The sequence below is a fragment of the Salmo trutta genome, chromosome 1, assembly GCF_901001165.1.
Source record: "Salmo trutta chromosome 1, fSalTru1.1, whole genome shotgun sequence".
Classification (NCBI taxonomy): domain Eukaryota; kingdom Metazoa; phylum Chordata; class Actinopteri; order Salmoniformes; family Salmonidae; genus Salmo; species Salmo trutta.
The window spans coordinates 61,712,985-61,729,250 of NC_042957.1; the positions used below are offsets into that span (position 1 = coordinate 61,712,985).

At 41.8% G+C, this 16,266-nt stretch overlaps 1 protein-coding gene across 3 annotated transcripts in view; it reads right to left on the minus strand.

Moving 5' to 3' along the window:
- Nucleotides 1–385: 385 nt before the first annotated feature.
- The window catches only part of LOC115204433 (adhesion G protein-coupled receptor L1-like), a 184,057-nt gene continuing 168,176 nt past the window's right edge, over nucleotides 386–16,266 (minus strand). For all 3 annotated transcript variants that reach the window (XM_029770010.1, XM_029770018.1, XM_029769999.1), the window contains 8 exons: nucleotides 16,124–16,190; nucleotides 15,813–15,904; nucleotides 13,651–13,819; nucleotides 11,845–12,000; nucleotides 11,109–11,205; nucleotides 7,074–7,196; nucleotides 3,060–3,077; nucleotides 386–2,913 (listed from right to left, as the gene is read on the minus strand). In XM_029770010.1, coding sequence (XP_029625870.1) covers nucleotides 1,988–2,913; nucleotides 3,060–3,077; nucleotides 7,074–7,196; nucleotides 11,109–11,205; nucleotides 11,845–12,000; nucleotides 13,651–13,819; nucleotides 15,813–15,904; nucleotides 16,124–16,190 — 1,648 coding nt within the window. In that variant the 3' untranslated portion in view covers nucleotides 386–1,987. The remainder of the gene's footprint in view (nucleotides 2,914–3,059; nucleotides 3,078–7,073; nucleotides 7,197–11,108; nucleotides 11,206–11,844; nucleotides 12,001–13,650; nucleotides 13,820–15,812; nucleotides 15,905–16,123; nucleotides 16,191–16,266) is intronic.

A 16,266-nucleotide genomic window follows, 5' to 3' on the forward strand; every position in this document is an offset into this window, starting at 1 on the left:
ACAGGGAAGTCATTGACACATTAGGCTCTGGAATAATACTAAAACTATCTGTTAGAAACAGCAAAATGAAAGACGTTTTGATAGAAAACAAATGCTATCTGACATGCTAAAACCCATCATATTAAAATGATATCATTTAGTTATATCTAGGATATAACCTTTCAAACAATACATTACTGACCAAAATCCCATTATGGCTGCTGTCCTTGAACCACAATGCATTGGAACGCCCGTGATGAGGCACAGTATGACATGTTATTATGACATCTATCCCCCCTCCCCCCGCCCACACTGAGCACTTCCTGTCTGGGAATGTCAAAGGTCAAACATTAACAACATGTAATGGATTATATTACATAAAATTGTGCCAGGACTTTTTTAAAAACGTTTTTATTTGTACGCAAAATCTACCACCCATCATACTCTTTCTCTCTCTCTGTTTTTCTGTTCGAGAGATTTTCACTGAATGGCACAGCACTAGTTATGACTCAAGAGAACGACAGTGAGAGAGCAAGATAAAGAATGACGGGCAGAGAGATAGAGTGCATCATTCAGGTCACAAACTCCAAAACATTTTCTTTTTTTCTTTTGTTGTTTTGTTGCAGTACAAGAAGTCAGTTTTTAGTATTTCTTACTTTTTTGTTGCTTTTCTTCATCTGGTTTCTCTATTTACACGGTAGGAGTAGAGTAAGTACTGCAGTTTGTGTGGTTCATATGTACAGGGTTAGACTTGCGTAACGGCTGAAGTGGTTCCAACATTTAGAGTCCATTCTGTCACAACCACACACAGGTGACGTGTACACATCCATTGAAGAGGGCATCCATTCTTAAAGGGTGCACAATCTGTCCCTTAATAACCCTCCGGGTGATGCAACAGAATGTCACCAAGATAACATATTCTTCTCCAAAGTTAGTAAAGCAGTCTTTTACTTTTCAAATGTCTGAAGAAAATAACAAAAAAGGCCAAATTAAAAAAAAAGTCCTTGTCCGTTCCTCGAGTCCTAAAGATCTACCTCTTGATCCCTGACCCTTGACCCCTCAAACAGCCTTCCTGTCCTGTGGTGTACTTCCTACTTCCTCAGTCTCTCCTCTAGTTCTGTACATAAGAGTCAGTTCATAGCAAGATAAAATAAAGGCAACTACTCTTAGGCAGCTCCAACTGCCTTGTCTGAATAATTGTTCTGGCTTCTTTTTACTCAGATGGAGGGTTGTGTCTGATGTTCAGAAACAAGCACTTCTGTGAGTGAGTGAGCGTGTGTGTGTGTGTGTGTATGTCTGTGTGTGTGCAAATGTTCCAGTTTCTGTTCTGGCTGGGAAAATGTATTTTTGGCAACACTGAAGTAGCTTTCAGAGATTTTTTCCTATGGTATAATAGGCTACTACAGTATATCCCCTGTCTCCACAGCTAACTACGCCGAGCAAATGATGAGTGAACAAAAAGAGAGATGGAACATGAAAAAGGGAAAGAGAAAAGGGAACTAGAAAATGAGAACCATTTCTCTAGAGGAATGTTTGTAGAAATTCAGTGAAATTAAATAAATTGACTTTGAACAAAGTTAAGTTGAGAAATATCTGTAGCTCTGTATGCGTAAGGTATAAGGGGTTTGTTGGATTGGTACATTCAGAGTGCTGGACTTGGCATCTGTCTGCTGCGTGCCAAGAGAAAGGGGGATGTTGAAGAGAGAGAAGGAGAGAGCAGGTGAATGTTCCAGAGAAGAACAACTCAGCCATCATTCATCTCCACCAGACAGCGGAGGTTCTCTAGGATAAGACTGTTGCCGTGGAGACAGCTAAAACTGTCCTTAAAAGTAAATTTGTTCGCTCATCTTTCAATACAAATAAAGAGGGGAAAAACGGCAACCAATCAAGCAGGAAGTGGAGAGGAGCGAGAGAAAGAGAGAGAGAGGCGGGTTCTGAGGAGGCAACCAGCCAGCCTTCATCCTCATGCTCATCATCTTGGTCCCCGTCGGCATCCTCCCGGTTCCAGTCACAGGCTGGTGACCAGCTGCATCTGTCCGTCTCCCTCACTGTGGGTGGGCTCCTGGACGGGGTGCCCCTCCCCCTCCCTACTGGGCCTCCTGGGGGGCGGGGCCTGGTAGAAGGTCTGCATGGGTGCTCCTCGAGACCCCAGGGCGGGCCTTCCAGAGCTGTAATAGAGCTCCTCAGGGGGCTGGGCCGAGCGGGGCACCACCTCCAGGGGCTCAGGGCTACTGTCCGGGTAGGGCGAGTCTCGCAGGTTGGTGATGCTGGTGTACAGGGAGTCCCTGGCGGGAGAGTCAGGCCCCTGTCCCCCAGACCCCTGGCCTCCGGCGCTGTGCCCACTGTGGCCGCTGTGGCCCAGGCTCTCTGTGAGGTCGGCCGTGTAGCTCTCTGACTCCTCGGGGTCAGACTGGTAAAGGACAGACTGGGCTCTCTGCAGCAGCAGCGGCTCCTCCAGGGCTTTGTAGAGCAGCTCGACGTCCTGCGGCGTCCTCTGGCGCCCGCCTTCTCTGGACAGGAAGTCCTCGTCGTCGTCCAGGCTGATGCTCGGCTCTGGCACAGCTACTCCCGTGCCTCGGCCTACTCCGCCATGAGGAGGGCCCCTCGCCAGACTACCACAGACCCTATCCCCGCCCCCAGCTCCTCCCCCACGCAGGTTGTTGTGCACCAGCTCAGAGATGATCATCTTCTCGAAGGCAGCTGCGTCAGACAGATTGCGCCGTATTCCGTCCCCGCCCAGGGTCTCAGACCCGCGGGGGTTGAGGAGGGGAGGGGGGGTGTCTGCACACCCCATGCCCCCGCCCAGGAAGTCACAGCTGCCCCCGCCGCCGCCCACCGGCCCCACGCTGCGGAGGGAGTAGCTGTTGTTGAAGTTACCATTGAGGGGCAGGGTGTCCATACCACATGGTTCACGGGCCTTACACAGAGTGTTCTCTGCACAAACACACAGCACACACAACACATAGGGGTTATTCAATAGAATTATGACTTAAACATTATTATTTTTAGAAAATATAAATTTGTGTAAACACTATAATACACACTGATAGTAACATAAAGGTTTATAGACGTGGACATACTTGGGTCACGGAAGGTTCCTGTAGATCCATGGAGAAGCCACAAAGAAAGGAATGAAAAATACTGGTGAGTGAGTCACTTTTACTCCTCCTCTCTCTTTCATCACTCTCTCTCTGTCACTCTATTTTGCTCTCCCTCTCTCACCCCCTCTCTCTACAATCAATAGCTTTTATTGCTATGATAAAGACTAACAAGAGAACACATCAGCCAATAATACCCACAACAAAAGTCAAACCACTCAAACAAATATACAAGCCAATGTATTAGCCAGTAAGAGGCTTTGAAGCCAACGGTCAGCCATTTTGGCACTCCTCAGAAGAAGCAGTCCTTCATAGGAATTAATGGAATTATACAGTATGTTAATTCAATGTTTCAAGGACACAATGACATGTATTTTTAAGTATTTTGATGTTGTAGTGGGGACAGTAATGTTAGAACCACAAATGATATGTATTTTGTATTTTATGTTTAGCTCTATAATATAATAAACGTGGCAAAAACAAATGTAGACATTAATAAATGCTTTTCCATAGCTTCCCCCCAAAAAATGTACAACGGTGAGGGTGTGCCAAGATGGAGGAGTGGTGGCTTCAAAACAGAGCCTCCTGTTAGTCATCTAGTGTAAATCATCTATAAATCATTGATAAAACACAGGTACACAAATGGCCTCATAAACAAACACACTTTGTTTATGAGGCCACCATCATTTACACCACACACACACACACACACACACACACACACACACACACACACACACACACACACACAGAGAAACCACTAGGGTATATTCTGCTGTCTGCGAGCCTGTGATTCAGTGCATCCATAATGCATGCACCACCATCTCATAAAGTAGCAGTAATGCTTATTCTACAACGCGCCTTCAACACACCAAAATATGTTGTGATTTTCCTCCCAAATTGCCATCACAGAGTGATCGTATCGAAATGAGAGGCATGGCGAGGAATGGCTTCCCTAAGCAATTCCGCGTTAGACTGCGGTTTGGTGTGGATTTAATTTTTAATGCGTGGTATGATTTTAATCAAGACTCGTCGGCGGTTGCTATGGTGGTGGTGGAAGGGCTAATTAGACATTCTAATGAAGTACACTTCCTACTTCCTCTCCTCTCAGGGTTCTAAAAATGTCCCTGCCGCTGCTGAGCCGGACCCCGTGGCCGTCAGGCTGCCTGACGCAATGTGCAGAGAGTGTTTAAAATATTAAACAGAGATGCTGTCTACAATTTCAGGCCTCTACGACGACACAACGGGCTGCTGCTATAGTAACTCTCTACTGGCTGGCACACTCCCTCTCAGTCAGGCAGGGAGCACACAGATAGAGAAGAGATAGAGAGGAGGGAGCACAGAGCAAGTACTCTGGATAGCGCCTCTACTTAAGACCTACAGTACTATGAGAGTACTCTGGATAGCGCCTCTACTTAAGACCTACAGTACTATGAGAGTACTCTGGATAGCTTTACTGTAAGAATAGGGAATACAAAGTAGGACTACTACCCAAAGGCCACTGCCAGAGGATCTATCTAGTATACTATAATTGAAGTCGGAAGTTTACATACACCTTAGCCAAATACATTTAAACTCAGTTTTTCACAATTCCTGACATTTAATCATAGTAAAAATTCCCTGTATTAGGTCAGTTAGGATCACCACATTATTTTAAGAATGTGAAATGTCAGAATAATAGTAGAGAGAATGATTTATTTCAAGTTCTATTTCTTTCATCACATTCCCAGTGGGTCAGAAGTTTACATACACTCAATTAGTATTTGGTAGAATTGCCTTTAAATTGTTTAACTTGGGTGAAACGTTTCGGGTAGCCTTCCTCAACCTTCCCACAATAAGTTGGGTGAATTTTGCTGGTGTAACTGAGTCAGGTTTGTAGGCCTACTTGCTCGCACATGCTTTTTCAGGTCTGCCCACACATTTTCTATAGGATTGAGGTCAGGGCTTTGTGATGGCCACTCCAATACCTTGACTTTGCTGTCCTTAAGCCATTTAGCCACAACTTTGAAAGTATGCTTGAGGTCATTGTCCATTTGGAAGACCCATTTGCGACCAAGCTTTAACTTCCTGACTGATGTCTTGAGATGTTGCTTCAATATATCCACATAATTTTCCTACCTCATGATGCCATCTATTTTGTGAAGTGCACCAGTCCCTCCTGCAGCAAAGCACCCCCACAACATGATGTTGCCACCCCCGTGCTTCACGGTTGGGATGGTGTTCTGTGGCTTGTAAGCATCCCCCTTTTTCCTCCAAACATAACGATGGTCATTATGACCAAACAGTTCTATTTTTGTTTCATTAGACCAGAGGACATTTCTCCAAAAAGTACAATCTTTGTCCCCATGTGCAGTTGCAAACCGTAATCTGGCTTTTTTATGGCGGTTTTGGAGCAGTGGCTTCTTTCTTGCTGAGCGGCCTTTCAGGTTATGTTGATATAGGACTCGTTTTACTGTAGATATAGATACTTTTGTACATGTTTCCTCCAACATCTTCACAAGGTCCTTTGCTGTTGTTCTGGGATTGCGTACATGGTGTTTATACTTCCGTACTATTGTTTGTACAGATGAACGTGGTACCTTCAGGCATTTGGAAATTGCTCCCAAGGATGAACCAGACTTGTGGAGGTCTACAATTTATTTTTTGAGGTCTTGGCTGATTTCTTTTGATTTTCCCATGATGTCAAGTAAAGAGGCAGTGAGTTTGAAGGTAAGCTTTGAAATACATCCACAGGTACACCTCCAATTGACTCAAATGATGTCAATTAGCCTACCAGAAGCTTCTAAAGCCATGACATAATTTTCTGGAATTTTCCAAGCTGTTTAAAGGCACAGTCAACTTAGTGTATGTAAACTTCTGACCCACTGGAATTGTGATACAGTGAATTATAAGTTAAATAATTTGTCTGTAAACAATTGTTGGAAAAATGACTTGTGTCATGCACATTTCCAAAACTATAGTTTGTTAAGAAGAAATTTGTGGAGTGGTTGAAAAATGAGTTTTTATGACTCCAACCTAAGTGTATGTAGACTTCCGACTTCAACAGTATATACACCGAGTGTACAAAACATTAAGGACACATTCCTAATATTGAGTTCCAAACCGATACGCCTGGCACCTACTACCATACCCTGTTCAAAGGCACTTAAATAATTTGTCTTGTCCATTCACCCTCTGAATGACACACATACACAATCCATGTCTCAATTGTCTCAAGGCTTAAAAATCCTTCTTTAACCTGTCTCCTCCCCTTCATCTACACTGATTGAAGTGGATTTAACAGGTGACATCAATAAGGGATCATAGCTTTCACCTGGATTCACCTGGTCAGTCTATGTCATGGAAAGAGCAGGTGTTCTTAATGTTTTGTACACTCAGTGTATTTATAGTATCTAAATCCTACAATCAAAACGCTCCATAAACCCGAACAAATCAGATACATTAATCTGAATGGAGTCCACTGTCCCAATCACTCTAGCCACCGCTGTCTGCTGCTGTTCTCAGTGAATTATCACAGCATTACAACTGTATGTGACACATTTACTCTGGGGAGAGTCTGAGAAGGGAAGCTGTCCCCAAGATTTCTCCTTCAGTCACAGATGAAGCTTTACTTCTAATCAATTTCTGTTTCTTCATATCAACAAGGCAGGATTAGAGACCTGGCCAGATGGCTAGGCAGTTGGCACGGCTCTCTCTCTCTCTCCTGCTGAATCCGTCTGACAGATACACTTTTTCCATCCTCCACACACAATGAGGCATAAAAAGACTAACAGACAGAAAAATATTTAGACACAAAAAAAACAAGAAAATATATTTGCATAATATGCAGAACCACACGCACTATGGACGTACACACACACACACACACACACACACACACACACACACACACACACACAGACACAGACACAGACACACACACACACACACACACACACACACACACACACACACACACACACACACACACACATATACACACTAAGGTTTACTTACCGGTGGAGTTGAAGACCCCAGGAGAAGGGGGAGTGAAGCTCTCAGCCAGTAGGGTGTTGTAGGGAGAGGTGCCGGTACGGGTCTGTAACACTGGGTTGGTCAGGAGGTGGTTTCCCATGGTGGCTAAGAGAAAGAGACATAACATCATAAAACATAAACATCTACCTTACCATAAACATCTACTTTACCATAAACATCTACTTTACCATAAACATCTACTTTACCATAAACATCAACTTTACCATAAACATCTACTTTACCATAAACATCTACTTTACCATAAACATCTACTTTACCATAAACATCTATTTTACCATAAACATCTACTTTACCATAAACATCTACTTTACCATAAACATCTACTTTACCATAAACATCTACTTTACCATTAACATCTACTTTACCATAAACATCTACTTTACCATAAACATCGACTTTACCATAAACATCTACTTTACCATAAACATCTATTTTACCATAAATATCTACTTTACCATAAACATCTACTTTACCATAAACATCGACTTTACCATAAACATCGACTTTACCATAAACATCTACTTTACCATAAACATCTACTTTACCATAAACATCGACTTTACCATAAACATCTACTTTACCATAAACATCTACTTTACCATAAACATCTACTTTACCATAAACATCGACTTTACCATAAATATCTACTTTACCATAAACATCGACTTTACCATAAACATCTACTTTACCATAAACATCTATTTTACCATAAACATCTACTTTACCATAAACATCTACTTTACCATAAACATCGACTTTACCATAAACATCTACTTTACCATAAACATCTACTTTACCATAAACATCTACTTTACCATAAACATCTACTTTACCATAAACATCGACTTTACCATAAACATCTACTTTACCATAAACATCTACTTTACCATAAACATCTACTTTACCATAAACATCTACTTTACCATAAACATCGACTTTACCATAAATATCTACTTTACCATAAACATCGACTTTACCATAAACATCTATTTTACCATAAAGATCTACTTTACCATAAACATCTACTTTACCATAAACATCTACTTTACCATAAACATCTACTTTACCATAAACATCTACTTTACCATAAACATCTATTTTACCATAAACATCTACTTTACCATAAACATCTGCTTTACCATAAACATCTACTTTACCATTAACATCTACTTTACCATAAACATCTACTTTACCATAAACATCGACTTTACCATAAACATCTACTTTACCATTAACATCTACTTTACCATAAACATCTACTTTACCATAAACATCTATTTTACCATAAACATCTACTTTACCATAAACATCTGCTTTACCATAAACATCTACTTTACCATAAACATCTACTTTACCATAAACATCTACTTTACCATAAACATCTACTTTACCATAAACATCGACTTTACCATAAACATCTACTTTACCATAAACATCGACTTTACCATAAACATCTATTTTACCATAAACATCTACTTTACCATAAACATCGACTTTACCATAAACATCTTTTTAGGTTTGTTTTGGTATATTAACAACATTTGATATGATAATACGAAAATATAACAGACACTATAATTACGAAAAAAAAAAAGAAAAAAAGAAATGTATGAAATGAAAATGAAATGAAATGTAAGTCGCTCTGGATAAGAGCGTCTGCTAAATGACTAAAATGTAATAATTAGAGGCACTGTATAAATGTGATAACAATGCCTCAAAATATAATACATAATGATTATTATACATAATACATAATTAACATTATACATAGTAATACAGGCCATTGACAGGTTATTCAAAAATATGTTATATTCATATTCAAATAGATAGGAATATGTATGTCACAGTAATGTTCTACAGGGTAATGCATTTAACAGTACACCCCTGAATGTTTTTACCTTGCTATTGTAACCTTTGAGTAAAATACATTTCCAGCGGAAAGGTGCTGTTTGCAGGCAGCGTTGCCATTTGGAATATTGTTCTGTATCTTACAACGTAGTCGAAGGGGGAATACTAATGCATATCATTACGTAGTCAGAGAGTGCAGTCATTGAAACACAGTTCATTTCACAGTGAAATGCGAATGCCACCTTTAGACAAATATAATTCAAAGAAATGGAACATTGAGAATGTTCTGTAATGCCCATGTATGGCTTCAGCCCCAGGCGGTAGAATAGAAATGCCATGAAATTAAAAATAGGACAGCATGACGGAGAGTGGTCTAAGGCGAAGTGCAACCATCAGGTCTCAACCAAACCATTCATCACAGAGACAATGAGAAAGACAGAAATTCACAGAGAGAATTTAACACTAAAACACTCACATTCTTTCATTTCTTTGTTAGTTCGTTCACCCATCAACTCCCTCATTCACTCACTCTCCAATTCTTTCTCTTGCTCTCTACCTCACGCACACAGTCACTCTTTTATCCCCTCTCTCATTCTCTCTCTCTCTCTCTCTCGCTCTCTCGTCCCTGTCTCTCTCTCTCTCTCTCGCTCTCTCGTCCCTGTCTCTCTCCACACCAGAAACACCTCGGAAGAATATCCTGTCGACAATTTAAAAACAATAACTTTTAAGTGTTGGAGAGAGAAAGTAGGCCAGGCACTGGGAAGCTGGGGAGCTTCATTCAGAGAGGAGGAAGCCTCATCATGCCTTGTCTCCTGGACAGATCACTATTGTCTGAAGAGAAACAAGTTGATAAAGAAGTTAAGTGGGGAAATCAAAGAGATAAGAGATGCCAGCGATAACAACGAAGACAGCGGCTCTCGTCAAGATTCGTCCCATTTAATTATTCTCCATGATAGCGTCTCTCCTCTTTATTTCTCGCTCTCTCGTTCTTTCTCTCTGTCTCTCGAATGGAGCGGCCATCTTTCGCTTTCTGCCAACAATGACAAACTTTTTTCAAACGCTCGGGAAAAGAAAGGACTTCGCACTTGGCAGCACCTTTGTTTAGCGTTTCTCCCTCTAGCTCTATCCCTCCTCTATCCATCCTTCACCTATCCCTCCTCTCTTTATCCCAGCTCCCTCTATCCCTCAATTCCTCAATTCCTCCTCCCTCTTTCCCTATAAACTGAGTATACAAAACATTAAGAACACCTGCTCTTTCCATGACAGACTGACCAGGTGAATCCAGGTGAAAGCTTATTGACGTCACTTGTTAAATCCACTTCAATCAGTGTAGATGAAGGAGAGGAGACAGGTTAAAGAAGGAATTTTAAGCCTTGAGACATGGATTGTGTATGGGGTACGGTAGCATGTGCCAGGCGCACCGGTTTGTGTCAAGAACTGCAACGCTGCTGGGTTTTTCACGCTCAACAGTTTGCTGTGTTTATCAAGAATGGTCCACTACCCAATGGACATTCAGCAAACTTGACACAACGGTGGGAAGCATTGGAGTCAACATGGGCCATCATCCCTGTGGAACCCTTTCAACACCTTGTAGAGTGGATATTAGGAAGGTGTTTCTAATGTTTGGTATACTCAGTGTATACTTTTTCCTCCATGATGTTAGTTCCAGGAAAGCGAATCTCCTTCCCCTCCCCTCCTCTCTTCTTACTCTCTCCTCTTCTCCTCGCACCCCCTCCCTCACTTGTTCCTGTCACTCTCTTCAATAAGACTAATTACCCCCAGCCAGCTCATACGCTAATCAGTTCATTAAAAAGAAAATGGATGAAATTAACATAAAGAGTGACGGTTGATTTAGCGACTACCTCTTTGTCATCATCAACTCTTCCCTCCCTCCCAGATAATTCTGATCCCCATGACGATGGCTGCCACGGCGATGGTATGCCACCGGCTGCTCAGGCTATTGCTCGTGTCAATGTACACTGGCTCCTCTTCCACGCTCTCTGTCTCTGACAGTAGACTCAGCAGTGCTCCTACTTCGTTGTGCCTGTCTGTCTGTCAGTTCTGATGAGCCTGCCATAGAGGTGTGCGTGATTGGAGAGGGGGACAGCAGGGGGGTTAGAGGGGGGTTAAGGGGGTGGGGAGTCTCACCACGGTTGAGTGAAGGAGTACTGTTGATGTCTCCCGCCATGAAGGAAGATTCCGTCTGCTTCCGAACCGTGTCGTTCCACATCCTGCGGATCCGGCTCTGGAACACCGGAGAAGAGAAGCACACAGTGAAGCAAAACAAGACAGACAGACAGGAATTAACAAGACAGACAGACAGATAGATAGACAGACAGGAATAAACAATATGATATGATATTGTAACTATGTGAGGCTGGAACATTGCCAAGCTTGCATGGATCTGTCTAAAACTACTAAGCAAATACATACATGCTACCAGAGATATATGAAGTAAATAAGCTCACGCAACAGGCATACTAACATAAACAAGTTAATGCACGCAGATAAACAACATCAGATTGAGACGTGGTAGATCCAAATAGAGATGAAGGTTTCTGATTAGATTTGTGAAGCGTGTGATAGCCGGTATGTCAACTGTAGACTGAGAGTGTATTGTGTGTGTGTGTGTGTGTGTGTTTGGAGTGTTGTCAAAGAGAATTAGGTATGGGACAGGCCTACACTTTGTAGATTGGTGCATGTACCCGTAATCTGTGGGTTTGTGTATGGCATGATGTGGCCTGTGTGTGCACCCATGTAGTCCCTTAGAGTCTGTGTGTGTATGCATGCATGCGTGCACGTGTGTGTGTGTGTGTGTGGTGTGTATGTGTTTGTGGTGTGTGTGCGGTTGTGTCTGTACGTGTGTGTATGTCCATTCACTGACCTGTCTATGTGCGGCAGCGTGGCGAGCCTGGTTGCCAGTGTAGTAGCGGTTGTTGGCACGCAGGGCAGAGTTCTTCAGGGAGCCGTGGGAGCTGGTGGTGGAGGTACGGCTGCAGCAGTACGAGTGACGCAGACACTTACTGTACTCCTTATGGACCTGCATGGAGAGAGGGCAAACATAGCTTAGACACACGCATGTAAGCAGTAGACTCGCATACATACACACTAGTGGTGCGTGAGTCGGCTGTTTATTCACCAGCACCTGCCCATAATTGCTAATAACCCATCCTCAACCGCCCAACTATATGTGATAAAGTGAAAATCTGCACCGGACCCTAACCCGTTAATATAGAAAATATGCTGTAGGCTACAGTCAAAGATGGCGGAACGATTTTTTGACAGGGGGTGCAAGACTTTTTGTTGTTGCGTGATTTAGATATGTTTCTGCTTATAATTTTTGACATTTTGGTAGGCTATTAGTTAGTCATTTTGTCTACAACTAGATACATGCACCTTCTCTTCTGTCATTATATGTTGACTTAGAAGACTAAATAAACCATTGCTCACCAGAATAAGATCATAAATTGATAGAATGAATCCTTCAATCTAGTTAATATCGGTAGCCTAAAGTTTTCTCTGTCATCGCTGCTTCTTTCGTGGAGGAAAGATGTTTAGGGACCGGGGAGAAAATACAATAACAAAAAAAAAAGTACATTTCCAAATTACATCAGTTTGACCGGTTGTAAGCTGTGAAAACGACCCAATATATTTCTGTTAAGATTTCAGTTCGGCTTGGATGCATATTTTATGTGGTTGAAATACTATCAGCTTTTATGATGTTGATAAAGAGAGCACCTTTACAGACAGTGTCTAACTGCTCATTCGCATTCTCTCAAGATGCTGAAAGAAATCATATTTCTCCACTCCTGTTCCAGAATCCAAATGTAGCCTACATTTGTTGTATCATTTTACTACAAGAAATGCTTAATTCTGCAGGAGTTAATATTAAGACTATGTGAGAGGTTATAGACCTAGAGTCAGTGTCCAGATTTCCGTTTCCATTTAACCCATCTGAACAGTAGGCTACAGTTCCCTTGATGTGCCATAGGCCTATTTGAAGTCCTCGTCTTGTGACTGTCAAATTTGTATAGTGCCTCACAATCATCACACATCACGCACTGCTATCATCCTCTTTTACCACTTCAAATCTTTCACAAACATAACTTTTCTGGCCCTCCCTTCTTTTTATTTTCAACTCTCCATTTTGCAGCTTTTCTCTTGAATTAAACTCTGACATTGCTATTTTTGCCTCCGTGGGTCAAAGTTAACTTTTTCTACCCGTTCCCAAAATAATTATCCGATTGGCATGTAGGCTATTGGTGCATGTACAGTTAGGCCCTAAGGCTAATGCCAGATAGCCTAAAACAGCTAAAGAAAAACCTCAATGTAGCCTTGAAATATAAATTACACAAGAATTATACATTTATGGATTTTTCATTCTGAACATATGGACTCAGACCTTTTAGGGCAAGATTTTCATCACGCAAAGACATACATGCTTTGAGCAAATTAACATTTCAAATAGACAGAGCTCTGAATAGTGCACCTAGTGATGTACCGTGCATAATTACCCTGTTTAATTAAAATTTGGTTAAATAATCACCTCCTCACAGGAATTATTAAGGGAAAGTAACAACATAAATCAGGCTGCAGATTGTAATTATATTCCATCATGTCTATTTAAAAGGCTATGCTTAGTTTACTCAATAGAAAAGGTCACTTTTAGATATGTGAGTGTTTGAGTTACCTTTTTCTGCAGGGCGCAGTGGAAGATGAAGATGAACATGCCCTGGAAGGCGTTGAAGGTGGTGAAGAGGTAGGCCATGATGACCGTGTTCTCGTTGATGAAGAGGAGGCCGAAGGACCAGGTCAGACCTAGCAGGAACAGCAGGGCGATGGCCCCAATAGCCCATGACCTGGGGAGGAGAGGGCATGCTAACATTAGCTTAGCATCACAACGAAACCACTCACACAGACCAAAGTCAACCCGCTATCCAGCCTGGCTATTTTGCCTTAAGATGCATGTATCTCAACTGTACCGGCTTTGAACCTACTATCTTAAATATCTGCTTTGAAAATGACTCATTGTTATTTTTATTTATTTTATTTATTTATTTCACCTTTATTTAACCAGGTAGGCAAGTTGAGAACAAGTTCTCATTTACAATTGCGACCTGGCCAAGATAAAGCAAAGCAGTTCGACAACATACAACAACAGAGTTACACATGGAGTAAAACAACATACAATCAATGATGCAGTAGAAAAAAATAAGACTATATACAATGTGAGCAAATGATGTGAGATAAGGGATGTAAAGGCAAAAAAAAAATGCCATGGTGGCAAAGTAAATAAAGTATAGCAAGAAAAACACTGGAATGGTAGATTTGTAGTTTGAAGAAAGTTCAAAGTTAAAATATAAATAATATGGTGCAAAGGAGCAAAATAAATAAAATAAATAAATACAGTAGGGGAAGAGGTAGTAGTTTGGGCTAAATTATAGATGGGCTATGTACAGGTGCAGTGATCTGTGAGCTGCTCTGACAGCTGGTGCTTAAAGCTAGTGAGGGAGATAAGTGTTTCCAGTTTCAGAGATTTTTGTAGTTCGTTCCAGTCATTGGCAGCAGAGAACTGGAAGGAGAGACGACCAAAGGAGGAGTTGGCTTTAGGGGTGACCAGAGAGATATACCTGCTGGAGCGCGTGCTACAGGTGGGTGCTGCTATGGTGACCAGTGAGCGGAGATAAGGGGGGACTTTACCTAGCAGGGTCTTGTAGATGACCTGGAGCCAATGTGTTTGGCGACGATTATGAAGCGAAGGCCAGCCAACGAATGAGTAGGGTATTGGAGGCTATTTTGTAAATGACATCGCCGAAGTCGAGGATTGGTAGGATGGTCAGTTTTACGAGGGTATGTTTGGCAGCATGAGTGAAGGATGCTTTGTTGCGAAATAGGAAGCCAATTCTAGATTTCACTTTGGATTGGAGATGATTGATGTGAGTCTGGAAGGAGAGTTTACAGTCTAACCAGACACCTAGGTATTTGTAGTTGTCCACAAATTCTAAGTTAGAACCGTCCAGAGAAGTTATGCTGGACGGGCGGGCAGGTGCAGGCAGCGATCGGTTGAAGAGCATGCATTTAGTTTTACTTGTGTTTAGGAGCAGTTGGAGACCACGGAAGGAGAGTTGAATGTTATGACAATACAACGTGGTCTCAGAGCATTTCGTATTATACTGTATGTAAATCTGAGATACTAAATTTAGTATGATATGTTACGTCTCGTATGGTATGTTTTCATTTGTGGATCTCCATCCTTTCAAAACGTATGATATGTTATGAATTCCAATTTGTTGTTGCTAACGTTAGCTAGGAGGCTAATGCTAACATTAGCTAGCTCTTGAAGTTAGCATTTAAGGTTAAGGATTTAGGGTTAAGGATAGGAGTTAGGTTAACGGGTTAAGGTTAGGGTTAGTTAAAAGGGTTAAGGTTAGGGGAAGGGGAAGGGTTAGCTAACATGCTAAGTAGTTGCAATGCAGCTAAAAAGTAGTAACTAGTTGTAAAGTTGTTAATTAGCTAAAGTTGTCCGTGATGAGATTCAAACACTCAACCTTTGGGTTGCTAGACGTTTATGTTATTTGCCCACCCATCAACCCCGACCAACCACCCTACTTTTATTTTTGCCTTAAGTAACCTTCTGTCTTATGTAACCATACCAAACATACCATATTATACTAATTTAAGTGTCCTGGATTTACATTTACTATGTAACCAGTCTGGACAATATGACAAACATTATTCTGCTTTTCCCATTTTTTCAGATTTCCAACCCATGTCTCATTGATACAGCCAATGCCCTGATCACATGACCTGGGAGGCTTCACTGACCCCTAACCTCTGCTGAGAGGGACTCACTTGATGTTGTCGAGGCGACTGGAGTCAGGTTTTAGGGCGGAGGAGTTGCGGGTCATCTTGTGCACGGTGATCATGAGGAACACCAGGTTCAGCTATCGGAAAGGTCAAAGGTTACACACCTCTACAACACATTAGGTGGAATCCTAGAACACACTCTGGTCTTAAATTGTTGTAATATTTGTGAAGTTAGCCTTTAGTACAGGCTCTATGTTCCTCCAGGAACTAAGAGGATTAAGTAAATAAGTAAGTAGCCTGAATGAACAAGAATTTTATACAGTGGGTCATAATAGCATCATAGTGAATGACTGTACCATAATAACAAAAGAAACAGGGCCAATGAAGCTCCAGATGAAGTAGTTATCCACCCGCAACCAGCACCTAGACATGGGACATAGGAAAAGATTCAAATATCACAGTCACACTCGCACACATGCACCCATGCGCACACACACAC